We start from the raw sequence: 18331 nt of genomic DNA, 5'->3' as shown, positions 1-18331 counted from the left end.
CACCGTCGACCTCCTCAAAGGAAACTCATCAAACGTCATGGAACAATTCGTTTATTATTATCATCACTGAACCGCAACGGTTACGGATTTTGTACAGAGAAACACAACAATTGCAATTTCATGTCACCTTTGATAAGCTTCAACATATCGTTCACTTGCTGCTCGCCTTCCGGTGACAGTTTCGGTATTGCGTCCAATGCTTCGCCGAAAAATGACTTGGCTGTGCTGTTGCTGTACAATTTGAGAGCATCGCGTAACAGTCGAATGTCTATGTTGGCTTGCATAGCACCCATTGCGTTGAATTTCTGAACGCAACTCATTAAGCGAGCCAATTCTTCAGCTACGGTCTGAACGATGGGTTCCAAAACGAGTCGCAACAGACTCGGCGATACGGTGAATATTTCCGAATACACGCCAACCTGTTAGATCAACGAATCACTCTCTGGCTCGAATAAGGATTTTAAAGCGAACTTACCAGGTTGTCGTAACATTCGTGTGCATATGGTCTCAATCTGCCAGTTTCTTGCACCAAATTCCATTGAAAACGACCGATGTACATCGACGGCTCAATGGTACCCAACAGTGGATCACTCTTGTGCTCGACATAGGTCTCAAGGATGCTATTAAACAAGCCATTGATAGACGCTTTCCCACTCTCGATAGCCAGCATAGGCGCCGGATAGCCAAATTTGGTGAATACCGTTCCGAGATGCGGGAAAAATATTTTGTGACAATACATACAATTGGCCATGCAACAGAGCAGACGTTGCTCCCATGATACAATGCCACCCCAGTTCTTGAATTCGTTATCATGCGACGAATTCGGAAATCCAATCATTTGTGACACACCCATCCCATGAACATCATCATCTCCGCGTTGGAACGCCAATGACTCAATGACACCGCAAAATGCGTCCAAAATGTCTTGAAGTCGCTGGGCGATTTCTCGTTGCCCATCCGAATTTGCTTCCAAAATCGTTTGTTCTCTCATTTCCGGATTCAGGCACGTACTGTGACACTCTTCCAATGTTTCAACAATCAATTGTTCCAGTAGCGATGGAAGAAGCGTTGCTCCAGCATAGTCGCTCACACCCATCGTCCACGTTTCTTGATCTTCCAGGTATTTAACTTTGTCCAATGCCTTCTTGAAGACCGTTATCAAGTTGAACAGTCGTATCTGATCGATCAGTCGCTGAACTATGTCCAGCACTTCATTAGGTAGATCAAGTCGTATCAGTGTAGCATAGGAAATCCGTACATATCGGAGACAGTGCGGCAACCACGGAAGAAACTGATTTATTGCCGAATTCGAATTGTTAGGCCATGACAGACTCGACGGTGGAAACAGAGACTTTGAGCCGGATGCTGACAGAACGGCTGCTCGTATGTAAGTGCAGAATTGCTCAATAGCCGTCAGGATGATTTTCTTAAAATTGCCCGGTTTCGGTTCTGTTAGCCCTCTGAGTTCGCCAGTAAAATAACTTTGACCTAATCGCCACAGATCCGGAATCCAACCGGCAGCGATTTCGGTGAGTTCGTCGCAAAATTGCACTCGATGAGGCAACGAGTCACGATTGTCACGCGATTTGGACGTGCTTTGTTGCGATTCTTTCGAAACATACTGGTCGAATGTGGTCCGGTACGTTTCTTCCAAATATTTTGCACGGGCTTCAATGGCATCCCAAGCCGGATCTTCGGTGATAAATTTAGTCTTCGTGTGTTGTCCCTGTAAGTGAAAATATTGAATCAACTTGACTATGCACGGCGGATCACATCTTCTCTGTAGAAATGTAAATTACCGTCGAAACGTTGGATGAAATGGCGCTTAGGTTGATCAGTGCTTTGACAAACTTTTTCTGCTGCTCAACACTCTGTGGCATGTTTACCACTTTCTTGTGAAGTTCCTTGCAAATCTCAACAATCCGCAAGTCAACTTCGTCTAAGACTTTCCTGAAAATCTGAAGCGTTTGTCGATTGACATAAAATTTATTCAAAGTTGGGAAGTTGACATCCTTACCGGAACTTCCGTTTTACCGAATAGATTCTGTGCCCTGGCATAGTCATTGATTACGATGTCATACTCCTCCTTCTTAGCACTTTTCACCACCGAATTCGGTAGGCAGAACAGGAATTTGTGTCGAGAGAGTGCAAGTAAGGCCGCTCGAGTGGCATCAGCTTTTTCGCGACGTGACAGTACGTCCAAAAAGAGGCTCTTCGACTCAATGATGGACTCTGTTGGGAAAACCGATTTTAATCAAACGTAAAAATCTACAGCCAGCGTCCGCATACCTAAGATAGCCTTTCGCAGCTTCTCAACCGGTTCGTTTCCGACGAGTTTGACGTCATCTTGAAATTTATCCCGCAGCATCATCAGAGTATCTAACTGATCGATGACAGAACCGGCATTAGCTTTTAAAAATGACAGTTGACCGTCTCGTTGGCTCTCGACTTTACGGCGCAAATACGACAATCCAGCCTTTAGATCCTCGAACGACGTTGAATTGTGGTGCTCCAAGAGGAACCAACCAGGCGAAAAATTGTCCTGCGATAGATCGCCACCACAATCGGGAAATATGTCCCGCAAATCGTCGGTGATCTTTTTTTCGTTGCCTTCGATCGACAAACCGAGCGGATCCTCTTGTGAATAACCGGTCGGAGCTAAAGATCTTCGTCCCCATGCCAGCGATTGCATTGGAGATTCTTCAATCCAAACTGCGGATTCCTTCATCGGACCAATGGATTCATGGTAGGCTCGAAATTGTACAGTAGACGTTCCAACACCACCATTCATGGTTGATACGATGATGTCCCCTTTTCCTTTGGCTGAGCCCGTCCGAGCGACTATTTTGTTCGGTGACTTCCATTCGGCTGTAAATTTTTGAAAGAAATCGTAAATCTTGTCTCGTAACAGAACATAATTGATGTGCTTCAACACATACCGGATAGAAGGCAATCACTCCCACAAATTGTTAGACCTAAAATGACGAGACACGACAAGTGATTTCATTTGTTCATTCATTCTGTTGTGACAACATACCAACTAAATCCGACGCTCGAGTACCCAGAAATTCACCACGAATAGTGATTCGTGTGCCAGGTGGTCCTTCTTTCGGCGATAAGCCAGTCACAACTGGTTGGGGTGCCATTTAATGAAATTGTTTTGAGAAAAGTCGAGCTGATTGTTTTTCTGATTTTTTTTTTGTTGACATTTCAAGATGTCAGTAAGTTTGACAGCTTTGACAGTCACAAATAAATGTTGACATTTATACAAGTGGCTGAGTGCTTTATCATTTTCAGTCGATTCAGTACATTCAGTACGTTCTCTTTGTCACTGACGTTTCAGTCCTTTTTCCATCAGTCCGCGATATACGTTTGTTTACAATCACAAGCCGCTTTACGAAACAAGTTCTCAATTATCTCTCGCTCCGTTTGTCATTAATTCCGACCTGCAATGGCCAAACATCATCCAGATTTGATTTTTTGCAGAAAACAACCGGGAGTCGGTAAGTGGACCAGGGATAAGCACTGTTTGTAAACGTTTAACGATGACTTCCTTCTCATCCACACAGCCATTGGTCGTTTGTGCGAGAAATGTGATGGAAAATGCGTGATTTGCGATTCGTATGTCAGACCGTGCACTTTGGTGCGAATTTGTGATGAATGCAATTACGGTAAGTTGAATTTCATTAGCAATTCGAATCCGGAACAATCTGCCAGCCGATCAAGAGACACATCTCTACCCTCAGCACCGTTCCGAAACCCGAATGAAACTATCCGGCAGTTTTGATACATTCATTGATCATTTTCGCAGGTTCATACCAAGGACGATGTGTGATTTGTGGCGGTCCGGGAGTGTCAGATGCATACTATTGCAAGGAGTGTACCATCCAAGAGAAAGACGTAAGTGTTGAAGACCACAATTCCTTGACCAGCGACAGTCAGTGTAACGTTATAACAACAACTTTCAGAGAGACGGATGTCCAAAGATTGTCAATCTGGGAAGTTCCAAGACAGACTTGTTCTACGAACGGAAAAAGTATGGATTCAAGCAACGTTAGACGAAAAAAATCAATTTTGGATTTTCGATGGAAAATATTTTTTTTTATTAAATAAAGAGCGCCACATCCGAGACTGATAAGCGTTAAGATTATTAAATATCAAAGTCCGGTACCGGATCCAATTCGGCGTACAGAGCATTCTGCTTAATTATGTCCTGATCGAGACTATGCTTCAGTACACCAATTTCCAGTTCCATTTCGATAATTTCTTCCTTGATCTTTGCGATGGCCTTTTTGATGTTGATCAGTGGACCTTTCGAAAAAAAAAAACAATTTCCATCTCCAGTCAGTCCAATCAAAATATGTTCACGACTTACTTCCATCCGACATGGTGTTGCCCCGTTGTTCCATTTGAATTTTTACATTTTCCAAATTGTGTTCGACTTTCTTCAATTGTTGATCGAAATCCATTTTCTCCGCATCGTTTGTCTGGATAGCATTGCGAATTTGCGAGTAGTCCACCGAAACGGTTTTGTATTGTTGGATCAGTGCAGACAGATCGTTGTTCAAGTGCTTCTCACGGATCTCAATTTTTTCCATTGCAAAGACGATGTCGTTTTGTAGGCGTTGCAGTTGGTTTTGAGTGGTTTCTGATGTCTATGGAAGACGAGGAAAATATTGGTTCAACGAAAGGGGGCACAGGTTATGTCGAGTCACTTGTCATTGAATGTAGTGAGAAATGAAAATGACAAAGAAACTTTTAACTTAGAGGACGATGAAGGAGCTTGCATTATTTAAAACTATTAAAATCGCCTCGATACCGTACACCAACGTATGGACGAAGAGACTGTAAATCCTATTAAAAATATAAAGTAGGAAACATCTATTTCCATCAATTTTTGATAAGGGTGTGCGTTGTACAGTATCTAAGCAGCTACTCCGACGATATTGATCAACTTTTGTGGATATTTCAGCCCTAAATTAAGTCAATCCGACAAACTGTTCGGAAGATATAATTGTTTCAATAATGTTAGTATACCCTTTAGTTCAACTAAACTTCAACACAGTGGCGCAGAGTATAGGGGGCGCTTGCCCCCCATGACAATGCAAACATTCTTTAAGTTCCTTTCCACCATAAAGTCAGCACATCTGCTTCAATAAAATGTATGCTAAATCCGCTAAATCAAACGAAGTAAAAGAAGTTGTACCAAACATTAGGCAATGCTTCAAACAAAAAAAGTAAAAGATTCATTGGCAATATTGCTATGCATTGGCCGTTTTTCAAAATGTTAATTTTTAGCAGAAATAGATTGTCGAACAACGTCTCAGGCATACTGTAAATGTTCAACTCACCGAATTTATATTTTCTTGTAAATTTTTCATTTGTTCCCAATGGGCTCTCCAATCTCTCGATTCTGACTTCACCACCACTTTGAGCTGTGGTAATGCTCTTTCGAACTCAAGTCTGTAAAAAATGATGGCAATAAATTAACAACAGAAAAGTATCGAGGAATCTCGCACAGAGCGAGATTCCTATAATATAGGGTAATTTTGGAAATAGATGGTGTAGATCGTTTTCCGATAAAGTGAAAATTAAAAGTGGGTGAAAACTCGAATTAGTCATCCTCTATCGACCACGACTACCATAGTGAACAATTTGATTTGGTTCGTGCCCTCTTTTACAGCAAAATCTATGATACAACCATTGAAGTAAAAGTTGTCAATAACAAACAGTTTCAAACAATTGAAGTAATAGATCGAAGATCGACGTTGGAAGAAAAAGTGTTGCAGGAGTTACACATTCTAAAAAAGCGAGTTTCAAAGTGGTGAACCCCTCGTAATAGATTTTAATGTGTAGGCATTATGGTCTATCAGTTTATACAATTTTAGCATGCAAATCTGGAAATGAAAACGAATCAAAATCACCTCCAATTTTCGATGTCAGTCAAATTGTTTTCGGCAAACGTTGGAAAACCGGTGACTTTGGTATTAGTTCTGCCCTTTAAATCCAGCAGAGCATTTTCGTCGGCATCATCGTCACTATCATCGCTAAACAGAGCATTTTGTTCTTCCTCAACCCGTTCCAAAATAATTTCATTCTCATTGTCTACGTATTCAACGGCAACGTCTTCCTCGTCTTGTATTTGTGGCGATAGGAACTTTGTTGTTAATTTCATTGTTTGCGTTGCTAGGCAATCTAAAATGTACCAACAAATGAAACCAGCACCTTGCATTAACTTCGATGTTGGAAAATCGGTTGATATGTCCTTCGTAAGCCCAGATGGTATTTTTGGTCATTAATCACGTCAGAAGAAAATTTATTATTTTGTTAGACATGAATACCATTTCTTGCAATACTTTAACGATATTCGCTATCGTCAAACTGGGGTCATGGAACTCCTGCGGCTGTTCGAACGGCCTACCACTCTGTCGTATTAACCAAGCACACAGTGAAGTGAACATGAAAAATTGTTCACCGGGATTGACACTTTTCAGGAAATAATAACGGCCTAACGGCTTCATCTTCATTTCCGACAACAATCTCTCGTAGTTGAGAATTTTCAATTTTTCCATCAAATCGTCCATTTGATATAAGCAAATGTACATCAGAGTGTTTTCTTCGGCCTCAAGAACCATTTGAAAGTCCGGTTTTATCATTTTTAATTTTAGATAGTTTCTATTCGCGCACTAGAAAACAAACTTTCGATCGATACAGCATATGGTGGTGGTATACAACGGTGTGCACTCAACAGTAACGATATCATATATTTACATGGGGAAAGAAAATATGAACTGAAACAGTCTATTTGTACCAGATTTATGTGCAATAAAGTACTATGTGAGGTTGAACCGGAAATGAAATCTGATGGGGCGAAATAGTACATTTCGTACCTAGGACTAAAAGTCTTTTTTAGCGTGCGAGAAATTTCCAGACAGAGCCGAAGGCGAGGTCTGGAATCGAATGACATGCATCGAAAATCGTACTTTTCATGCTTCAAGTACTAATTTCGACACTCTAAGCATGTAATAGTACATTATGTCCTTGTTTGGAGATTTTTATTTTGCCGAGAGGGAGCTTTGTAGCCAGAGCCGAAGGCGAGAGCTATAATCCCTCGTGGCAAAATAACAATCTCCAAAAAATTGCGTAAGATATTTTAATTGCGAAGCCCTGCGAAAATGAAAATTATCGCAAGTGTCAACGCAGGATGCGGCAAGTAAAATCCAATACATAACTATTTGAATGTATTGGAAAATTGGTAAGTTACCAGTGGTAACAGATTTCTAAAACAAACTGTTTCAAATAGCTGAAGTAATAGATCAAAGATCGACGTTGGAAGAAAAAGAGTTGCAGGAGTTACACATTCAAAAAAGCGAGTTTCAAAGTGTTTTTGTTGGTCTGGTCTATGTGCATCAACGACAAGTCCAATTTGTTTACGGTATGCCCGGTGCGAGGCAATGTATTAACTGCTTGAGACATATCAAACGTAGCCTTCGAAGTGTAATTGATACATTAACATTTTCCGTATTCATTTACTGACTGAAGAACCATCGCACTATTCGGATCATTTAGGAGATTTTCTTCTATTGCAGACTGGGTTTATCACTACACGATCCCAACGAGATTTTTGATTGAGAATCAGAACATTGACTCGAAGAATGAGTTCGAAGAAGAGACGGACCCTCAACCAATGCGCTTAAATTCGAAGAAAGGATTGAAGAGGAAAAGGTGATTAATAAAAGGTGCCGCTGCTGTAGCCCATTCGACATTTGATGAACCCGGTAATTTTTGATTGCTTAGGTAACAATCTTGGTACCAATACATTGTTGGAAGATGAGATGATGTCGATGGCTATTAATCAACCGCAAGACATTGCTGAAGATGTTGGCTGTCCCAGTGTCCCACTGATGTAAGTGAATCGACGAGATTCAACGACACGGTATACCGAAACGCCGAAAAGACTGCAACGGTTCCAGAAGAAGATGTTGTTGAGCTGGAGCTCGACATAGAGTGGGACCACTTTTCAATTTTCTAATTCTAAAATTAAAAATTTTTGCTTTTCAGAAACCCAGTGCATTGTACAATATTGAGGGCGATGATTCCATTGAGTTGACCATGCTAGACGCAGGAAACGCTACGTTCCGAAAACGGAAACGTACTGGTCACCGTAAAACTCTGAAAGACATCAACCTCAGCATTAATGTAAAGGAAAATGTTAAAACTGTCTCAACGACTCAACGTCATTTGTGTCCCAGAGATGATTCCGTCTCAACGGTCGCTTGTTTGCGCAATTTGGCTGGCAGAATCTTCGCTGAGCCAAGCCATACCTCATTTTCCGAATCGATGGCACGTCAATTTGGATCGAAATGCATGTCGGACAAGTTGTTGCAGGCATTTAAGCGAATGCCACTCCTAACGAAAACTGAGGAAACCCATCGAGACATGGTCCAAGAGTTTTGTTCCGATCTGCTATCCAACAACCAATCATCTGTCACACCGATAGCGATTGTTGAAGATTCTGTTACCAAAGCTCATTCGTATTGTGAGCAGCCAGATGAAATGTTGCTGCCGGAAGTCGAGTTTTCAGTTGACGGGTAAGTTTAATGTGGAACTTCCTTTGCAACAAGACGACTTATGACTTTACAATGTTGGTTACAGTTGTAACAGTCAACCTATTGACAAGTTAGTTCCGCTTCCTGTTGATCCTTCAACTTACGATCACCCGGCTTCGCTTACTGCTGAACCCTCCATTTACGAGCACATTACAATGGAATTGCCTTCATCTATTCCTCAGCTTTTGGCGAATAACGAAACGACTGAGCCGATTCCTCGATGTGATACCGACTCTCAAAAACAGTTTGCTTCTCGATCTCGCCAGAACAAGTAAATGACCGTTCCAAATGAATGAACGAACTTTCAATCGAACGACCGGTATCTCCAGCAATCTATCTCATTTTCAGACTCGATTGGGGTAAAGAAGGTGTACTACAAAAGCTGATGTCGCTATGGAACAGTGGTGTCTATCCCATCGGTATGAAAGACATAATGCAGGCGAACAATCAGAGAATGTCCGCTGCCACAGCATTCTTTTCTCTCATGGGTAAGCGAATCGTTTTAATAATAAATTCTGTTGGGTGATATTGATCGGAATTATAATTGTATCGGCAGAGCTGAATTCGGCTCGAATCGGACTGATAACTATAACAAAGTGTCCCGATTCCAACGTCATCTTTAACATATCGAAGTCACCGAAGCTCATTGAGTTGCAGGAAAAGCTGTAATTGATGACCACAATCTTTTGGAATGTGTGCGCAGATGCACAGAAATTTTATAACTTTTTCATTCTCTAATTGTTTCTTTTGTTATCGTTCGGCGATGAATGTTTTCTTTTAAATTTTACCGATCATCTACCTACCATTTGTTTATGTTATAGAGAATTCTGCCTGCTCGTTGAATCGAATTTTAAATTAGTTTTATGAGCTTGTTTGTTGTTCAATCTTCGTAAATAAATATTGGCATGAACTGAGTGTTCATTATCGTATTTCAGATTTCTTTTTTAATAAACTAACTACCGAAAAGCATATTTTTCCATATTCAATCTGTTACTTCTTTTGTTCTAAGTAGTGTGTAACATTTGATTCAAAATCTTGTACTTCTTTTGTTCTACGATATTCACTGTTAGCCATCTTTGTAGAAGAAAATAGCATAAAAGATCGAACCACCTGCAACAGACAATTTTCGACAGTTTATCGGAACATTACAGCTTAGTAATGTATTTTTTTGTCTTTCTTCGATGTTGTACTAAGGTACTAAGGTACTAAGGTTTGATTTCCACTAATCAAAAAACCACTCCGTTTAGCCTCCGTTTAGCTACGAATATTTTCTATTGTTTAAAGAGTAAACGGGGAGAAAATGGAGTGCTTTTTTCGTAAGTGGAAATCAAGACTAACGATAGGTAGTGAAGACCTTCGGAGTGGTTGTTTGAACTCACAGCACCCTAAATATGTGATGCATCAACTGTCCCGCTCCAATTACTTTTTTATAAACCGACTGCAGCGAAACCACAGACATAAGTCAGTCTAACGGATGCCTGTTTCGTACTCAGGGCACCGAGACCTATCCAACGCACTTTTGGACTTCTGTGTACTTTTTACATAACATCTTGAAATTCCTCGATTTAGAATCGCGTAGATAGAATAAGAGAAGTCGGTGTAGGAAAAATACTTCTTTATTGTATGGAAAACTGATTATGAATGAACTAAAATATTTCTGTATGGCAACATGATCAAATCAAATCAATGTGAATGATACTGAGATTTTCCAAGGCTGTAAACTTTGGGGAGGGGCGTGGTGAATTTTTTGTATGAAACGTGGTGTGTAACCCGCGTGTCTGCATCTGCGTGACGTCCCCAAAGTATACAGCCTTGAGATTTTCCAGAAACCAACACAACCAACTGTTGGATTATACAATCCAAATAGCCTATGACTTGGTCGTAGTATACATTGTGTTCTTGTTAAAGACAATTTTCATTCCAATTATAGTATATTTCAACATACCCCAATACACACAAGATGTGTGTGCACGCGCGGGCGAAGCCCAAGCGAAAACACACATCGAGTGTGTATTGGGGTATTTTGAAAGATATTTTTCTGTAACAGTGACAGTGTGTTGGTGCATTCCTTCCCAACCGTTAATTTCCTTCTCGACCGTTAACTTTCCCTACCGACCGATTCATATCATAGCTCACCAATACACTCTCACGTATACAGAAAAATACTTTCCTGCGTTAAGACGTTTCATCATTTCTGTTAAATCCACTCAGAAACTCTGGTATTCTAACAGATTATCGGCCCAGATATCGCTAGGGGAAAGCTGAATTCGTTTGATTGGGATCATTTACTCTGTGTGAGTAAGCTGTGTGCGAAAGAAAACTCTTCTGTGTGGGGAACCCAAAGAAAACTCTTCTGAGGGACGAAGCTGTGTGCGTAACCAAGTTTTACTGTGTGGAAAACATTGAATCGTTATTTCAAGAATGGGTGGAAATAACATACTTTCTTGGATCGAAAAGCTGAAGGGGCGTGAAAATTATTCAACGTGGGCGATGGAAAATTATTTCGAGCATGAAGGGCTGCAGAAATGTCTCGATGGATCTGAGAGAGATGCAGAAAAATTATCCAAAGCAAAGACAACATTGAATCTGAGCATCGGAAAGGAAAATTACGTGCATGTGCTCAAAGCGAAAACGGCAAAAGATGTTTGGGACAAATTGAAGAAAACATTCGAAGACAATGACATGGCGTATTGGCCTGATGCGAAAGATTGTTGGTATCAAGTTGGAGAATTGCAAATCAATGGAACATTACGTGAGCGAGATAATTTCAACAGCTCATACGCTGAACGAGATTGGGTTTGCAATGCCGGACGAATGGGTCGTGACATTCTTGTTAACTGGATTGACTGAAGATTGTCGCTCCGAAACGACCTAATTTAATTGTAACAATCAATTCTGTACAAAAAACGCATTCTATCTACAGAATCTACTTACTGTACCTACCAACTTAAACAGCTCATATAGCTAGCTCTCACATACACAGCACGGCCGCCTTATCGCTATGCACAATTTCTTTCAATAATTCCACTTTCTAATGTTGAATTAATGAGTTGAGTAATACACTTATGTAGATGAACGAACATTGTATTGGATAGCTGAATTATATGTACAAAAAAAAAACACTCTGCCAGTTATCAGTGGGACTGTTCAATTGTTATGCTTGAAATCGGTGGCACCAAAGTTGAATTGCATCTCGGCGTTTTTGAGTACAACCGCCGGATATAGAACGTTGAGTTTCGTAGATTATTTGGTATGGAAAATGCAACGCCCAGATCTTTGTCATTTTTCGTGAATCGAACTTCATAGTTCTGAAGATCAAGGCAACAGCCGATGACATCATGCATTCCGAACTCCTCACCGTACGGATCGAATTGCTTGTTATGCGACTTTCTACCAGTTCCGCCGAAACCGAAACTGAACTTATCTGTACCTAAGTCAAGATTGACCTGGTCAGTGGACCAACCGACACGGCAGAGACCCTCGTCAGTAACGATAGCCTCAAAGTAGTACTTTCCTGTGCCTGGTAAGCGCAAGATACGTTAATATGATTAGCTGAAGAATGCATTTTAATTCAATTCAACCTTTTACACCAGTAGTACTGCGACATCCATGCCACTCTTTAAATTCCCGGGACTGGCATCTCAGACCATCAGGCGTGACAGCTAATGCATTGCCACGGTCAAAAATTGACATTGTCCACGAAGGTATTGCCGCCGACACGGCACCTTTCGCTCCCTTACCATCTGCCAAATCTTTGAGTGTTTCCCACACAATTTGAAGAATCGATAAACAGAATGCTCCCTGAAGATCATAATTTAAGATTGAATCGGTCACTAAGTTTCTAGTGTTTTAGAGATAAATTACAGTCTTTCCACTGCCGGTTTCAGCAGCCATCAACACATCGCCACCGCCTAGAATTAATGGAATAGCTTCTGCTTGCACGTCGGTAGGAAGTCTATGGAAATATTATAGGAAAATAAGGTTCGGCGAATTTGTATACAAGAAATTGGAAGACTTACGTCCATTCCATTTCATCGACAGCCTTTACAATTTCAGGCAGGACACCAAATTCTAGAGAAAAGTTTTGGAACAAATTTTACCAACATTTTGAGAAGGTCTTTACTTGAATTACCTTCAAAAGCCGTCATTTTTGCTATTTGATTCGAAAAACCACTGCTTTTCAGAAATAAAGTCTGCAATCGGCGTTTTAGTTTTGCGTAACTACACTACACCTAACACAGAGATGATACAGATTCACATTTGGTGGGTTGACAGTTTGTTGTAGTTGCACGCAGTGTTATCCGAAAAATGATGGGAACAAGTTGAACGCGGAGGTATGTTGGCATCGTTGACATGAGACATGAGATGAACCGTCAGATGCAGTAAATTATCGTTGTTTCAATGTGCATTTTTTATTTTCAAGAGTTTAAACCGCATTAAAATATTTTCCGTATTCCATAGTGGCCTCCGCATGCTTAGTTATTAATGCCTGGATTTTCTGAAAGAAAGTGTGTAAAGGCAGGGTCAGGTTATTAAGTGAAGGTGTACGTGCGAGTGTATGTGTTAGTGTGTGTGTGAAGGATGAGGTGTACTTACAGTCACAGCTTCGTTGTAATGTATTTTGGATATATTTTCTTTCTGGCGATATTCATCGTACAATCGTTGTAGTTCCTGCCGGGTTTTCTCTTGCGCCTTCTCCCACTCTGCCAAACCTCGGACTTCATTTCCGGCAGCCTGTTGTGGATAGAGATAAGAAGTGAGTGTGTGTGTAACATAGTAATAAAGATTGAGACGGAGAAACAGATGGAAAGGGAGTTTAAGTTGGAGTGAGAGAGTGAGAGTGAATGAGATAGGCAGAGGAAGAGATAGAAAGGGAGAACTATTGGGAGAGCGAGAGCGATAGCTAGATGGAGAGGGATAGTAAGACAGAAAGTTAGAGGGAAAGTGAGAGAGATAGATATAGGAAGAGTGAGAGAGATATGGAGATGGAAAATGAGATTATTATGAAGAGAGTGAGAGTGAGAGGGAGAGGAATATGGAAAGAGATAGGAAGAAGGAGAGATAGATGGAAATTGAGAACTATTGGGAAAGCGAAAGCTAGATGAAAAGGGAGAGTGATAGAGATAGGGAGAGGTAGAGGAAGAGTAAGATAGAGAGAGGAAGAGTGAGAGAGATAGGTAGATGGAAAGTGAGAGGATTAGGTAGATAGATAGGGAGATGGAACGTGAGAGAAATAGGGAGATGGAACGTGAGAGAAATAGGGAGATGGAACGTGAGAGAAATAGGGAGAGTGAGAGGTAGAAGGAGAACGAAAGGGATAGCGAGAGCTAGAGGGACAGTTAGATGGACGATGATATGGAGAGTAAGAGGGAGAGACATAGGTAGAGGGAGATGAAGAGGTAGAAAGATAGAGAGATGAGAGGGAGAACGATAGGGAGAGGTAGAGGGAGATGGAGAAAGTACTCACCATCAAATCAGTGTGGTACGCGTTGCCGTCAACTAAGAGCTTATTAAAATAGTCCGCTTTTTGCTTCGACTCCACCATAGTTGCCTTCTCCACTTTTGCTACCACCACCATCTGCGCGATTTCGTCCTGCCGAAAATATACACATACATTACATAATATTCTCTCAAAGTATTCGAGATGGATTGAACACAAAGTCGAGTAATTTGGTGAGACTCCTTCAACGTGCTAACCTGGCTACAGTCGGAACAAGAAGAATTGGCTCGAGCTGAAATTCTACTGTTTCGACAAGCTCAGTGGGAAGGATTTCCGAACGAAATGGTTGTGCTCACCAATAGAAAGAAAAATCCAAAAACTTCACATAGAGAAAAATAGTCCAATCTATGACTGCTTCCCGTATATTATACTCGCGACTCAATTTGCAGAAGTTGTGCGAATATAAAATCGCAATTAATATTTACGCAGAGATTATTTGACTTCTCCCCCTCGGCCAATTTTAAAGCTGCAGTAACGTGTGATAGCTCGTTGAACTCGTATGGATTATATTCTAGGTCGTATAAGTTTCACTCAATTTATACGTAAAAAACTTATATCATTCTGCGACCTATTTTTAAGCTTTTAGTTCTAAAGACATGTTAGATGTCAAAACAGGAAAAAGCTGGGAGGCCTCTGTGATCTAAGGACCACCTACTTTCACTTCAAAAATACAAAAAAATCACTACAACGGCTAATTAATGTGGAAGCAAATTAAAATGAGCGATTCTGAAACAGTTGTATTAAGTTGCTTCACTATCGATCATTTTAATTTACCCTGCAAGGGTTTTTAATTACGTTTCTGTTTATATCAACTGCATTTGTTAATCGTTCCAACTCCTCGATGTCGGCCATCTGAATAAAAAAAAAATCAACTAAATATCTGGTTCATGTTCAATTGATGTGGTCCACTAACTACACTTTATAACTGGTCCTGAAACGGATCTACACTTATTCTTCATCAAACTGGCCTCAAAATAAGATTGCATATATATTCTGTGTGGATTAACAGTTTTGTTTGTTCCACACGTCCCACAGCGTTTTCAAAGCAGATACATTAACGACAATAACCATGTATCGGTTCCATTTGTTTTTATTTTTTTTGAAGGTGCTGTGGGACGTGTGGAACGAGAAACTCTTAATCCAAGAAATTATTGCAAACTAATGTTGAGCCCAGTTTAAGACTACAATCAGAGTTCTTTAAATGGTCATTAAATGTAGTTTAAGTGGACAACGATAAATCAACTAATTTCTTAAAAATAATTCGCCAAATTTGAAATACAATACAGTAGCGGCAATTTATTTAATGCCCCCAAGAACAAGGCTGTTGGCGCCACCTTCTAATAATATACAAACTTGGCAACCACAGCGGATCATGCTGATACAGAGTGTGAACTGTGTGGAATGTGTAAAATGTGTGGAATTTATTGAAAACGAGAAATTCATAAGTTACGAGACTTTTGAGGTGTTACGGACTGTACAACTCTCTGTCGAACTTAGCTCTTAATCCAGAGGTTGATGGTTTAAATCTCGCTCGGGTCAATGTTAAATTTTTATTTAAAAAAAAAAAACTAACATTCTGATGAATACTTTAAAAGCTAGAAGAAAATCGCGGAAAAACACTTTACATTTGTGTAAGCTTTTCGAAGCTCTAAAGCTGTAGTCGACATTTTGTACATTAGATGTACACATACCTTAACTCAAAGATTGTACCCGGTGATATGTTCATAAGATGTACACACACCGAAGCACAAACACAGCCGCGAACATAAGATGTACACATACCGACGCAGATACGTGGCAATCGGTAATTTGTACATTAGATGTACATATTCCACAGTACAAACAATGTGATCCGTAATTTGTACATAAGATGTACACATACCGAAGGACATAAGTGGCAATTAGTAATTTGTACATTAGATGTACAACCAAATGACACCAAACGTCAGGGACTATTTTCGATAATTTAAATTATCGAAATTATCGAAAAATTCTCTAAATTCTCCAAAAATTATCGAAATTCTTAAATTTACTTTTGGAGAACTTTGATAATTTCGAGAATTTTTCGATAATTTCGATAATTTAAATTATCGAAAATAGGCCCTGCCAAACGTTGTGCAAATTATAATTTACATTACTTGGGAGCAGGACATTTAAAAAGTGCCAGTTGAGTTTTAATTTTTTAGCTTATAAAAAAAACTAACTTACAAAAGATTGCTCATAATCTTGTTTGATTTCTTCAAGTGTCGCCGGCCTACCTCCTTCAGTATTGTTCGCCATTCCTGGAATTGAAAACGACCGACAAATTAATTCAATACTACCGATAAATAATTAGTACCAATAAAAAATAATAACCGATAGAACTGAGGTACACGTCGATTAATGCAGGGGCCACTGAAAACCCTGTGTCCAAAGTGAGGTCTGGAGCATGTTAAAGTGTTTTTCGTTAGAGTTTAGTGTCCTGATGAAGAAAAGTTAGGGTGCCAGGCTGAGTTCCTGGACAATAACTTTTGGCGGCGGCTCAAAGCCGAAAATCCGTGTTTTTCACGCTTTTCATTGAATATCACGAGAACCCAAAAAGATAAAAAATTAGTTTCTTCAGGAAAAATGTAGAATTTTAAATTCTGAACAATTCTGAATACAAAAAGTTTGTGGAAAATACAGGATGGGCCGAAATTTTTAAGGTACTGAAGAAAATGGGTGACTTTGGACCATTTTCTTCTCTTTTAAGTGTTTTAAGAGCATATATTAAGTGAGATATGTGAATCTCTAAATTCTGAACACGAATCAAGAAATTGGAATGTACAGGGTGGTCCGAAAAAGTTGATCTTGGTCGAATAATCTTATTTTTCCATAAAATCTTCGATTTCGTGATTTTCTTGTTTTTTTTTTTTTACTTTTTTTTTGTTTTTTCGCCGTCGCCGCCAAAAGTTATTGCCCAGGAACTCAGCCTGGCACCCTAACTTTTCTTCATCAGGACACTAAACTCTACCGAAAAACACTTTAACATGCTCCAGACCTCACTTTGGACACAGGGTTTTCAGTTGCCCCTAGACTAGATGGCACTTCCACCATTTATGGCTAAGTATTTCTGAATCTGTGAAATTTTATTAGCGTGTTATTTAGTAAAAGGACTAATTATTAGACGATGCGAGAGAAAAAAAAACTCCGAAGTTGCCATTTCCTGTCGAGCACGTTTTGTGCACCGGACAACTGAAATAGACAAAAACCCAAACAAATCAAGAAATCACTTCGACGATCTGCGATTAATAAAAACGTCGTATTTCAGTTGTACGGTGCACAAATCATTTTTTTCTTCCTTTTTCTTACTTCAAAAAAAGGTTATGTGTACAAAGTAAATTCGATCAATCTCTCGATTCATTTTTTTTACTCAACGAAGAAAAAAAAACTTTTTCCAAAAAGCCGTAAAAGTGTAAAATGATAATTTTTTTCTTCTCTGACCAATTTATGGTAGTATTTAAAATCTCATCGCATTTATCGTTAATGGATGTGGCACCGATTTTATGGCATAGTAACTCACTACAGGAAAGTCTTTTCTTTTTCAACTTAATGGATTACAATATTTTATGTACAATTATCGATGGAATTGAGAAAAAATACACCCCGACAAAAATTTGATGCAGTCTGCAGGAAAAAATAATGGGTACCGGCCGATGTGCTATGAGCCGTGGCTTCATGTAAAAAATGAGTTCGTCCGATAACATTTTTATTGGAACAGAGATGCGAGCCGTCGAATGTGTTATTTTTATGCAATCCATAGGTTTGTTCCAAGTAACTGTAAACCACAATTTTGACAGATCAACTTGATCCAGATGGACATAACCTCCGTGATTTTTCATATATATTATAAACAAATGTTGATTAGGTTATGTCCATTTGGATCAAATTTGACAGAAATTCGACAGTTTGTACGACATTGGAACATTGGAAGAGAAATTACGAATCCAAACTTTCAGGTGAATTCATTTTCGTATGTTGTCTCAGACTTGTGCAACATGACGGCCCTAAATTCGTCAAATTCACCACTAAATACAACTTGACGCAAACGAATTCAATGCGTGTGCAACATGACGGAGCTAAAATTTGCATTACCTTCAGTGTTTATATACTTTGGACTTTGCCATCATGGCTAATGTTATCATTTTCATCAATTTTCGGTGCTCCGCAACTCCGTAACTTTGTCAGCCGGAAAGAGCAGCCG

General features: G+C 39.8%; 4 protein-coding genes and 1 pseudogene across 5 annotated transcripts; 2 read left to right on the top strand and 3 right to left on the bottom strand.

Annotated features, from left to right (window-relative positions):
* Positions 1 to 35: 35 nt before the first annotated feature.
* On the bottom strand, positions 36 to 3234 carry LOC119072915 (exocyst complex component 2). Its single transcript, XM_037178233.1, has 7 exons — positions 3038 to 3234; positions 2940 to 2975; positions 2290 to 2868; positions 2018 to 2232; positions 1800 to 1958; positions 476 to 1726; positions 36 to 419 (listed from the first exon to the last, which is right to left on the bottom strand). The coding sequence occupies exons 1-7, from the start codon at positions 3144 to 3146 to the stop codon at positions 81 to 83; spliced, it is 2688 nt and encodes an 895-aa protein (XP_037034128.1). The 5' UTR covers positions 3147 to 3234; the 3' UTR covers positions 36 to 80.
* An 88-nt stretch (positions 3235 to 3322) lies between these two features.
* LOC119072942 (PHD finger-like domain-containing protein 5A) lies at positions 3323 to 4129 on the top strand. The gene is made up of 4 exons (XM_037178269.1): positions 3323 to 3503; positions 3570 to 3671; positions 3812 to 3900; positions 3969 to 4129. The coding sequence occupies exons 1-4, from the start codon at positions 3452 to 3454 to the stop codon at positions 4056 to 4058; spliced, it is 333 nt and encodes a 110-aa protein (XP_037034164.1). The 5' UTR covers positions 3323 to 3451; the 3' UTR covers positions 4059 to 4129.
* Positions 4109 to 6845, bottom strand: LOC119072928 (intraflagellar transport protein 57 homolog). Of its 2 annotated transcripts, XM_037178249.1 has the most exons (6): positions 6772 to 6845; positions 6342 to 6686; positions 5925 to 6265; positions 5352 to 5463; positions 4376 to 4655; positions 4109 to 4311 (listed from the first exon to the last, which is right to left on the bottom strand). In XM_037178249.1, the coding sequence occupies exons 2-6, from the start codon at positions 6654 to 6656 to the stop codon at positions 4151 to 4153; spliced, it is 1209 nt and encodes a 402-aa protein (XP_037034144.1). In that variant the 5' UTR covers positions 6657 to 6686; positions 6772 to 6845; the 3' UTR covers positions 4109 to 4150. The 2 variants fall into 2 exon arrangements, with proteins under 2 accessions (XP_037034144.1, XP_037034143.1); XM_037178248.1 differs by lacking the exon at positions 6772 to 6845 and having other exon boundaries at positions 6342 to 6765.
* Positions 6846 to 7860: 1015 nt separating this feature from the next.
* LOC119072934 lies at positions 7861 to 9519 on the top strand. Its single transcript, XM_037178257.1, has 5 exons — positions 7861 to 8007; positions 8062 to 8591; positions 8656 to 8880; positions 8958 to 9097; positions 9166 to 9519. The coding sequence occupies exons 2-5, from the start codon at positions 8113 to 8115 to the stop codon at positions 9276 to 9278; spliced, it is 957 nt and encodes a 318-aa protein (XP_037034152.1). The 5' UTR covers positions 7861 to 8007; positions 8062 to 8112; the 3' UTR covers positions 9279 to 9519.
* Positions 9520 to 11690: 2171 nt separating this feature from the next.
* LOC119072938 lies at positions 11691 to 16662 on the bottom strand (annotated as a pseudogene).
* Positions 16663 to 18331: the final 1669 nt, after the last annotated feature.

This window comes from Bradysia coprophila, assembly GCF_014529535.1.
Source record: "Bradysia coprophila strain Holo2 chromosome IV unlocalized genomic scaffold, BU_Bcop_v1 contig_84, whole genome shotgun sequence".
Classification (NCBI taxonomy): domain Eukaryota; kingdom Metazoa; phylum Arthropoda; class Insecta; order Diptera; family Sciaridae; genus Bradysia; species Bradysia coprophila.
The sequence above is the reverse complement of the archived record's forward strand: the minus strand, read 5'-3'. Positions and strand labels throughout refer to the sequence as shown.